General features: G+C 47.2%; 2 protein-coding genes and 6 non-coding genes across 8 annotated transcripts in view; 7 read left to right on the top strand and 1 right to left on the bottom strand.

Annotated features, from left to right (window-relative positions):
* Window positions 1-2: 2 nt before the first annotated feature.
* Window positions 3-4,440, top strand: LOC140995734 (centriolin-like). Its single transcript, XM_073465811.1, has 11 exons — window positions 3-39; window positions 205-282; window positions 362-471; window positions 745-875; window positions 1,116-1,257; window positions 1,842-2,028; window positions 2,110-2,303; window positions 3,011-3,130; window positions 3,526-3,591; window positions 3,667-3,730; window positions 4,409-4,440. The coding sequence occupies exons 1-11, from the start codon at window positions 3-5 to the stop codon at window positions 4,438-4,440; spliced, it is 1,161 nt and encodes a 386-aa protein (XP_073321912.1).
* A 408-nt stretch (window positions 4,441-4,848) lies between these two features.
* trnaa-agc (transfer RNA alanine (anticodon AGC)) lies at window positions 4,849-4,921 on the top strand. Its single transcript has one exon. It is a non-coding gene; the product is annotated as a tRNA-Ala (tRNA).
* A 433-nt stretch (window positions 4,922-5,354) lies between these two features.
* Window positions 5,355-5,427, top strand: trnam-cau (transfer RNA methionine (anticodon CAU)). The gene has a single exon. It is a non-coding gene; the product is annotated as a tRNA-Met (tRNA).
* A 429-nt stretch (window positions 5,428-5,856) lies between these two features.
* The window catches only part of LOC140995733 (complement C5-like), a 22,370-nt gene continuing 18,226 nt past the window's right edge, over window positions 5,857-10,000 (top strand). Inside the window, 1 exon segment of the mRNA XM_073465810.1 lies at window positions 5,857-5,912. Coding sequence (XP_073321911.1) covers window positions 5,857-5,912 — 56 coding nt within the window.
* On the top strand, window positions 6,236-6,308 carry trnam-cau (transfer RNA methionine (anticodon CAU)). The gene has a single exon. It is a non-coding gene; the product is annotated as a tRNA-Met (tRNA).
* Window positions 6,648-6,729, top strand: trnas-gcu (transfer RNA serine (anticodon GCU)). The gene has a single exon. It is a non-coding gene; the product is annotated as a tRNA-Ser (tRNA).
* On the top strand, window positions 8,167-8,239 carry trnam-cau (transfer RNA methionine (anticodon CAU)). Its single transcript has one exon. It is a non-coding gene; the product is annotated as a tRNA-Met (tRNA).
* trnaa-agc (transfer RNA alanine (anticodon AGC)) lies at window positions 9,037-9,109 on the bottom strand. Its single transcript has one exon. It is a non-coding gene; the product is annotated as a tRNA-Ala (tRNA).

Here is a 10,000-nt window from a genome sequence, read left to right as displayed (position 1 = left end):
TTATGGTTTGGTGTCACGGAGAGGACGGGTTGGAATTTGGTAAGGTTACAGAATACACCATAACACCTTTTGGCTGTCTCACACCTGTCTGTCTCACCACCTGTCTGTCTCACCACCTGTCTGTCTCCCCACCTGTCTGTCTCCCACCTGTCTGTCTCACCACCTGTCTGTCTCCCCACCTGTCTGTCTCTCGTCCGTCCTCAGCCTGTCAGCTGTCTGGTCCAGAGATGGAGGAGCAGAGGGAGACAGGAGGAGCTGCAGACTCTCAGGAGAACCGGGGAGGTAGAGGAGGAAATATGGACACAGAGCTTTAACACCACATGAAGTAATCAGTAATCAGTAATCAATACTCTCCTGTCAGGTATCAGGTACATAACAGAGGAGCTGCTGCTGAAGCTGACTGGCTGTCAGTCTGTGGTTCTGATCCGATCCCTCAACCTGTCGTCATTAACTGGAGACAAGCGGATCAAGGTCAGAACACACTGGTACTGATGGTCCACAGCCCACACTGCTGCTGCTGTTAGTGCTGTCATTACCTTTGGTGTGTGTGTGTGTGTGTGTGTGTGTGTGTGTGTGTGTGTGTGTGTGTGTCTGTGTGTGTGTGTGTGTGTGTGTGTGTGTGTGTCTGTGTGTGTCTGTGTGTGTGTGTGTGTGTGTGTGTGTGTGTGTGTGTGTGTGTGTGTGTCTGTGTGTGTCTGTGTGTGTGTGTGTGTGTGTGTGTGTGTGTGTGTGTGTGGGGTTCAGTTCATAGAGAACCTTCATGGCTGTCAGCGCCTGGAGAGTTTAAGACTGAACCACAACGTGATCCAGAGGATGGACAGACTGAACACGCTGACACAGCTGAGAGAGCTGCAGCTGGCACACAACAACATCCAGTGAGACACACACACACACACACACACACACGCACACACAAACACACTGATTAACAGTATATTTGTGCGTTCCTGTGATGGTGGGTGTAGATAAAGATGTTGTGTTGGTTCTGGTTCTTGTTACTGGATGTAACTCCAGTTCTGTGAGTGCGTGATTACATGCAGCATGCAGCACTTTGTGTGTGTGTGTGTGTGTGTGTGTGTGTGTGTGTGTGTGTGTGTGTGTGTGTGTGTGTGTAGGAGGATTGAGGGACTGGAGCTCATGTCCAGTCTGCAGCGTCTGAACTTGTCCTACAACAGGATCGAACACGTTCCCGTGTGGCTGAGCAGGAAACTGCACTCACTGCACACGCTGCACCTGCAGCACAACCTCATCACCTCTGTGAGTTCAGGCTGCGTCTCTGATGTCAGCGTGTTAAATGTGAATATTTTCTGCAACAGCAAACTGAAGATCTTTGTGTTGTGGACAAAACACTGATCAGATTTTAGAGCCCAAACAACTAATCAATGAATCAAGAAAGTAATCAACAATTAAACACTTGAGGAAGAAACTTGATCACAGCAGGCGATGGTACGTCCAGCTGCTCAGTGTCACATTCAGATCACTGTGTGATGTCAAACAGGCGGCGGGCTGGTGACGTCACCGTGGCCTAGACCATAATATTCACTGTATTTTGTCTCTATGGATGATGTCATCAGCCACACCCTCCTCTGATGTCCCGATGTCAGATCAGAAACAAACAGACAGTAAACCTCAGAGGGTCAGAGTCCATCACACAGCGGCGGCTGTCAACATACTGTTGTCATAGAGACAAGACGCACGTGCAGCGTTTTTTCTCTCAGCGCACAAACGCTCCATCTCAGAGCTCCTGAAGACATTTGTTGTTTTTGCTGATAAACGATCAAATGATTGATTAACGATCAGTAAACTTTGTTACAGTCGTCTCTGTGTCTGTGTGTCTGCAGCTGTACGAGCTGTCCCGGCTGCGCTCTCTGAGCAGCCTATCAGAGCTCTCCCTGTCAGGAAACCCCGCCTGCTCACTGCAGCACTCCCGCCTCTTCCTGCTCTACCACCTCCGGACACTCGACAGGCTGGACGAGCTGCCAATCACGCAGGAGGAGAGAGGACACGCCCACCAACGCTTCAGCGCCGGTACGACATTTAACATCAGAAAACACAGTAGAGAGTGTGACGTAACGACGTAACGGTGACACTGTGTTTATGTGTCATCAGAGGAGCTGGAGCGTCTGCAGCAGCAGGTGGACAGCAGCCAATCAGAGCTCAGCAGGCTGCAGCGGGAGAAGCAGGCCGCAGTGACTCGACTCCACCAGCAGGAGGAGACAAGCCGAACGCTCACGGCCCAGACAGAAACACACCGACACACACACACACTGCTGGAGCAAGAGCTGCACACCAAGACTCAGCTGGTACGACACACACACACACACACACACACACACCTGAGACCAGGTGTTTGACCTTTGACCTCTAAAGTCCTTCTGTCTGTCTCTCTTCCTCCTCTCTGTCGTTTCCTGCAGCTGTTCTCCGGAGCGGTCCGGTTCTCTTCTTCTTCTCCTTCAGTCGTTTCCTCTCTGCTGCAGGTAGAGGCTCAAACACGTCACAGCGAACATGTGATGTCACACTGTGACGCCACACTGTGATGTCACAGTGTGATGTCACAGGATCAGAATGATGTCAGACCTCGCCGTGTTAATAAAGTGAACCCTTCTCTCCGCCTGTCTCTGTGTTCTTAGCCCCGCCCTCCTGTCTCTCAGCTGGGCGTGGCCTATCAGGTACAGTGACGTGACATTAACATTAATCTCCCATCATCCCCAGCTCTCTCAGAGCCTCAGACTCCTGCAGTTTGATCCCAGGTAGCTTCACACTGAGAGGTGTGTGTGTGTGTGTGTGTGTGTGTGTGTGTGTGTGTGTGTGTGTTGTCTGTAGTGTGTTTTGACCTGCAGTGCTGCAGTCATCACGTTGACTGATACTCCTGTAGATGATCAGGACCCGTGTTTCACATGTTTCTGTTTTGTCTGAGTGATATTTTAGCATCGGCTCTGTTCGCTGTGTGTTTTGTAATGTCCAGACTTCCTGTTTCTCTTCACAATAAAAGCTTTTTGTGTGTCTTCAGCTGGAGAAGACAGCGGTTGAGTTGACGAGAGCCTTTCACAGACTGTACGAGCTCGAGCAGGAGCTCACTTTCTACAAGATAGATACCAGACTCAACCCTCTGCCCACCTGCTGCATACAGGTAACACACACACGCACGCACACGCACGCACATGCACACACACACGCACACACACACACACACACACACACACACACACACACACACACACTTCAGACTATCACAGCTGTACTGTCTGTATGGTCCAACACTACTTTTTGACTGATAATCAATATCTGAGTGAAAACCGGTGATGGAATGTAACTAAGTATGTGTACTTAAGTACAGTTTTGAGGTACTTGTGTATTTCCATTTTCTGCTATTGTGTACTTGATTGGACACAACCTGTCTGATTCAGCTGATCAGTCACATTGTTACTTTGTTTCATTCTGACATTTGATTCTCAAACAACCACAAATAAAAATATCTGAATTAGACTCAGAGTGTCGAGTTTATACTCTCGTCTGTGTCATCAGGACGTCCACTCTGTGGACTCTGTGGACTCTGTGGACTCTGTGGCTGAGAGTCCGTACATCGGCAAAGCTCGACACATCAGGAGAACCATCACCTCCTCCTCCTCCTCCTCCTCCTCTTCCTCCTCTTCCTCCTCCCTGCAGACCCCGGATCAGCTGTCTCCTGGAGACATGGAGTCATCGCGCCTCCTGCTGGAAGAAGGTGAAGGTAAGTGTAGGTTTCCACTGACTGAAGCTTCAGCTCGACGCTCTGACGATTCCCTTCATCTTCATCCACGTCAAATAAAATCCACAGGACCGCTCGATAAAGTTCCACAGTTAATGTCAACAACAGGAAATCATAAAGTCATTAATGACAAAGACGTGTGGCTCCACGCTCCTCTGCCTGACTTCAGCTATTCTCACCAGACTTTCAAAATAAAATAACGCAGTTACGAGGAAGTGATAATCATAGTTACCTACTTCAAAAATATTACAAATGCAATATAGGTGAGATTTGACACATTTTGAAACTAAATTATCTCCAGATTTTCAGACATTTTACACTGTAAATATGAACTATGAGAATATCAACGTGCAAACAATTTAATATTCTTTCCACTTGCTTCTTAATTTAACTTAAACTTAAATTTTAATTTAAATTATTAAATTTAAATGACTTAAACATCATATACACTGCATTCAGGCTCCTTTTCTTACATGAAATAAGAGTGTTTGCACTTGGCAACAGACAGAAGTGATGAATGGGTCACAGCCTGCCAGGTCAATGATCAGAGAGCTGGAACGAGCTCGTTACAGGGCCCCATTCACCCAACAGCTGAACAGGTCTGCCTATATTTAGAGAAGGAACGCTCTCTGGTTACGTCTCCCTCGTGTCCTCGTCCAGGATGCAAGAAGAATTCAATAGAAAGACGATGACCTTCACCTGAAACGCTGTCAGTGTCTTGATGACTGTTGTACAGCTGTGTTAGCTGTCAGTTTAACTATTTAGTCCAGATGTTGTGACGTGCACATGACACAAATGATGGTGGTGTAAACACTGGTGAGTAAAAGACCTTAACCTCACTGGTCCAAACAGTGCTGCTGTCGTTGCGTCATGCTCCAGGTCTCCTCCCAGAGTCTTTATTTATCTGATGTGGACGAATTTCTGCTGGTGAGAGATTTATTTTCCACTTGTGTTCCATAAACTACTGGTGAGTGAAAATGAGCAGAGAGCGTCCTGATGCATGCAGCGTGAACCTCCTCCAGAAACATGAGTCCGCTTATAAAGATAGCAGCATGTGGAGAGCAGGAGACCGGAGGGACTGGACTCCTGCTGCATGAACAGGGGAATTAGCTCAAATGGTAGAGCGCTCGCTTAGCATGCGAGAGGTAGCGGGATCGATGCCCGCATTCTCCAACACGCTTTTAACCCTTTCTTCACTGTGCTGAGCTCAGAGTGGTCAGATCCTCCTCCACCAGCCTGTCAGAGCTCCAGTCAGCTGACATCAATGAGAAAGCATAAAAATGTGGACGTTGTGTTAAGGTCATTCGCTCTCCGAGGTCAAGTAACTGTCAGGTTCAAAGACTACTGCTCACCTTTAATATGTGACAACAGCTGCAACTGGCTCTCTGACACAGTCAGCAGACATTTCAAAATAAAGTCACTACAACACAACAACTCGTCTCAATCACAATGTGTAACATGTAAAAGAGCACTTCTCTTCAGACAGTCCACCCTCAGTCCTGATACTGTGAGACCTAAACCACCTTTTGTTCAATTCATCCAGTTTATCTCAGACACAGTAAGTAACTCTGACAACTTGTCTCAGTCACACATCAGTTATGTTCAGGCCTCGTTGGCGCAGTAGGCAGCGCGTCAGTCTCATAATCTGAAGGTCGTGAGTTCGAGCCTCACACGGGGCAGCTGTTTTAAAATCAGAACACAGTATCAACACAAGCATGACAATGTACACAGTGAACACACAACGCTGAGCTGTCGTCTCAGTGTTGCTGTAAGTCTGAAGATGAGACAGAACTTTATTCATCCTGGAGGAAACTGTTGTGCTACAAAATGTTCAGCATTTTACAGTACGAGTGAAAAATGCAAAATATCCAACATGTAGTGTTCAGAGAGTTACGTGCAAAACCCAGTGCCTCACACAACAACAATAGAAGTAAGACAAGTTAATACAAGAGCAAACTAACAATGAACTAAAGTAGAAAGAAGTGACATTGAGATTAAAACTGGCAGCGATATTTGAGGTAGTCAGAAAGAAGTAATATTGCACCTGATAATCAACATAATCTATAAAAAGTACATAAATACAGAAGGTAGCAATAAAAGACGTGACGATGAAGAGCAGCTGTAGCAGGCTGCCGTCCTGGACGCTGCTGGTCAGCTCACCACTGTAGTCTCCGTCTCCTGTCTTCAGAGACATGCAGCCCCATGTCAGGTTACAGTGTCTTCGTCTCAGCACCACACGTCTGCAGCTTCTGTGTTTAGCTTTAACTGGCTCAGTTCTGCTGAGGAGGCTCAGTGAAGAGAGCACAAAGAACAACGGTACCATTGAACCGAAGATCTTTTTCCCTCTGAAGTCAGAACGAACTGTCTGATCGACTGGTTATTACTGACTGTTATTATGTGACAGAGCCATAAGAAGACACTTAAAATTATAATCACTGCACACTTCACAGAGACAACTCGTCTCAGTCGCAGCTTTTAGGTTTCCAGGCCTCGTTGGCGCAGTAGGCAGCGCGTCAGTCTCATAATCTGAAGGTCGTGAGTTCGAGCCTCACACGGGGCAGCTTTTTTAAAATCAGATCTGGACACACACGGTACCTGGTTCCTGGTGTCTGACGGACACATGGTACCTGGTGTCTGACGGACACACGGTACCTACTGTCTGTCCTGGTGTCTGACGGACAACAACACTGTTTGGAGAGTTTTGTCACAAGACCAGAAATGTGTTTGCCTTAAAAAGAGACATGAAAACCAGCAACAGACAGTCCGGAGTGAAGGTTTGTTCACATGACAGGCTCGTCTGAGTAGCTGCAGGATGTTAGTGTGAGCATGCAGCTCATTAACATGGAAATATGGCTCAAAGATAAGTCAGACTCTTACTGTTTGACTCCAAGTGTCATCAGACGAGGTGGCCGAGTGGTTAAGGCGATGGACTGCTAATCCATTGTGCTCTGCACGCGTGGGTTCGAATCCCATCCTCGTCGCATTAATCTTTAACCCGCCATGATTGCAAATAATAAGCTCTCGTGCTTTTCTGACATTCAACAGAGAATAAAAACACTCGTTTATCTGCTGTGTTCTAATATTAGATCTTGTAGCTGATTTACAGCCACGTGTCAGTGTCATGATCAAAACTGACTGTTGTTTTATTGTGTGTGTGTGTGTGTGTGTGTGTGTGTGTGTGTGTGTGTGTAGCTGAGGCTGACCTGCAGGTGAGTCACACAGAGCAGCAGTCAGCAGCTGAACCGGAGGAAAACAAAACTCACAGACAGGTAACTGACACATACTGTAACCAGGAGGTGTGTGTGGTTTCAGAAGTGTGTGTGGGGCAAAATGAGGTCACAGCAACAACAACAACAACAACAACAACAACAACAACAAACACTTTAAATCCATAGAGCAAATATGCAACTAAACTCTGATTGCGTTTCCACAGTCATGGAGTTTGACAACACGTCCTTTACAGATGTGTGGACTCTGGATGATGATCTCTGAGAGCTCTGAGGAGTTAATCAGCAGGTTTCTGTACTCAGGAACAGGAGCCGCTGTGTTGTCTCGTCACTAAACTGTCCGTGGTGGAGCAGCTGAGAGACGAAGCTGACGAGACGAGGAGACGGATGGACAGACAGACAGAGGACAGCTGGAGGACAGAGAGACAGAAGGAAGAGCTGGAGACACAACTGCTGACTCCGGAGCCCACAGACCCACAACATGTGAGTGATTGTCACGGTCTGGTCTGGTAGTGTCCACAGAGTGTTTGCGTCTGTCCTCTCAGGAGTGTGCGTCTTGTCTCTATGACAACAGTATGTTGACAGCCGCCGCTGTATGATGGACTCTGACCCTCTGAGGTTTACTATCTGTTTGTTTTTGATCTGACATCGGGACATCAGAGGAGGATGTGGCTGATGACATCATCCATAGAGACGAAATACAGTGAATATTATGGTCTAGGCCACAGTGACGTCACCAGAGTCTTTCTGAGAAGATGAGACATTTACAACAACTGAAAAACTCTCTGTGGACACGAGCCCTCACTCCAGTGAGGAAGAGTTCAAACATAATGAAAACACAGTGGTGAGGTGTTCGGTGCCTGGAGTTCAAACATGGAGGCAGCGCCGCTGTGAGGTCGCCGTGAATACTTATATACTGATACTGAGCCACAGAGACGACAGCAGTAACACTCAATGAAACTACAAAAGAAAGGTGAAACAGCCTTTACTGTACGTGCTTATTAAATATGAGTCGTTTCTCAACATTACTACTACAAGTGTAGTTTCTGAGGTAGAGAATAAACTGTCAGGTTAAAGGATTATGGAGCTGCAACAGCCTCGTTACACAGGAAGAAGACATTTTAAATAACCAGGTCGCTCCACAGTTACTCCAGTGACACCCTGTCTCATTCACAGGAGCACAGTGTTCAGGCCTCGTTGGCGCAGTAGGCAGCGCGTCAGTCTCATAATCTGAAGGTCGTGAGTTCGAGCCTCACACGGGGCAGTTGTTTTAATATCACATGACGACAGAACAAAGTGGGACAGACATGGATTTATTGACTGAAATGGGAACTGTGTTGATATTCAACCAGTTGTCTATCATTACAGGTTTGGTACTATTTTCAGACTAACAATGTGGAGCTCCTCTCCATTATTCCTGCACCCTGAGCCTCCAGTTCACACCAGCAAACATCCACCAAATCATCTGAAATATGTTGTATTTTATCTGCATCAGCTTCAAACTGTTCCCTGTTTTGTGTCTTCATCCACCGACACAAAGAGAACAGAGAGATATATTTTCCCGTTATCCACCAGCACTTTTGGCTGCGCCGAGTCAAACCGAGCCTCGCTGATTTGCTTTTCCATCACCAGTTTCACTGCGCCGCACTGAGCCGAGCTGCACCAGCAACGGACCTGCTCCGGAGTAGGGCAAAGCCACGCAGTCATCAATTCTGCAGTCTGAGTTCTGGTTATTGAGCCAAAATAAAACAGCTCAGAGACACAGAGCTCAGTGTAAATAACCGCTGCTTGTTAAACTCCGATCGTCTGTCAGGATTAAACCTGCAGGCTGGATTGTTGTGGCTGTTTGTGAGCAGATGTCTGGAGGTTAACTTGGTGATTATTTTGGATGAAGGATCTTTAAAGATGAGATGATTCTTGTCCTCTCTCTGCTCTGCTCTGCTCTCAGTGACACTCTCCTGTCCTCCACTCTGTCCTCTGTCCTCCCTGCACATCAGAAACATGATGAACTCTGTCCTGCAGTCAGAATGCAGACGGGACAGTAAAGGGTTAAAAGAGTCTTGGAGAATGCGGGCATCGATCCCGCTACCTCTCGCATGCTAAGCGAGCGCTCTACCATTTGAGCTAATTCCCCTGAGTCTTAAAGGAGCAGTCCACTGAAGACCTGCCTGTGTGGTGTCACTCTGTAGGTTTTATAACTGAGAACTCTGGTGTTTAAACCTGCTGCTACTTTAAACTTTCTTTAAACTGCCTTCGACTCTCATTCTCCCTCTTTATGTTCCTCACAGTATCATTAGCAGTAAAGAAGAGCAGTAAAGAGAGGAGGTTTTTCCTTTATAAATCTTCAGTGAGTCTGTCTTTGAGGCAGCAGCAGTCAGTGTCCTCAGAGTCTCAGTAGGAATAAAACTGAATATCTGGAAAAAGCCTCAGACGGCAGTAAAACTTCTGTGTTCAGAGTTACATCAGAAACAGCATCAACAGGTCGCCTGCCGTCTCTTTAAGAACCTCTGACTCCTCCCCCCGGGGGAGCCCCCTAATCTGAGGGCCGGAGGCTCCCATTGGACAGAGGATGACCTGTCACCCTGCAGCTGCCTCTCTGATTGGCTGGGAGACAGATTTCCTGTGTTGATTCAAAGAGAGGGGGAGAGGAGGAGAAGTTTGTAACGGAGAGAAGAGAACAGATGAAGAGCTGAATGTTTCTGGATCAGAGAGCAGGAGAGATGAAGTTTACTGTGAACTGAGTTATAGAAGAGGAGGAGGAGGAGGAGCAGGAGCAGGAGGAGCAGGAGGAGCAGGAGGTGAAGGTGTGAACCAGCAGCTCTGTGTGGTCTCTGAGGTGGACGACTGGTAACTGAACTGTGAGTACACAAACATCTCTGTGTGTGAACCAGCCGAGCTCTGAGCAGGTTTCAGTCTGAGGTGTGAAAAGAGGTGAAGTTGTAACTGAAGTCAGTGTGAAGAGACGGACGTTACTGAGTCTGCTGATGAAGGACACTGTTGTCCCACAATGCACTGCAAAGAACAT

This window comes from Pagrus major, chromosome 5 (genome assembly GCF_040436345.1).
Source record: "Pagrus major chromosome 5, Pma_NU_1.0".
In the NCBI taxonomy this organism is placed as follows: Eukaryota; Metazoa; Chordata; class Actinopteri; order Spariformes; family Sparidae; genus Pagrus; species Pagrus major.
This window is presented reverse-complemented; position numbering and strand designations above follow the sequence as displayed.

Coding starts and splice junctions, on each gene's coding strand:
- LOC140995734 (XM_073465811.1), top strand. CDS start 3: ATGGTTTGGTGTCACGGAGAGGACGGGTTGGAATTTG. Junction 283..361: donor CTCTCAGGAGAACCGGGGAG/GTAGAGGAGGAA, acceptor CTCTCCTGTCAG/GTATCAGGTACATAACAGAG. Junction 2,304..3,010: donor TGCACACCAAGACTCAGCTG/GTACGACACACA, acceptor GTGTGTCTTCAG/CTGGAGAAGACAGCGGTTGA.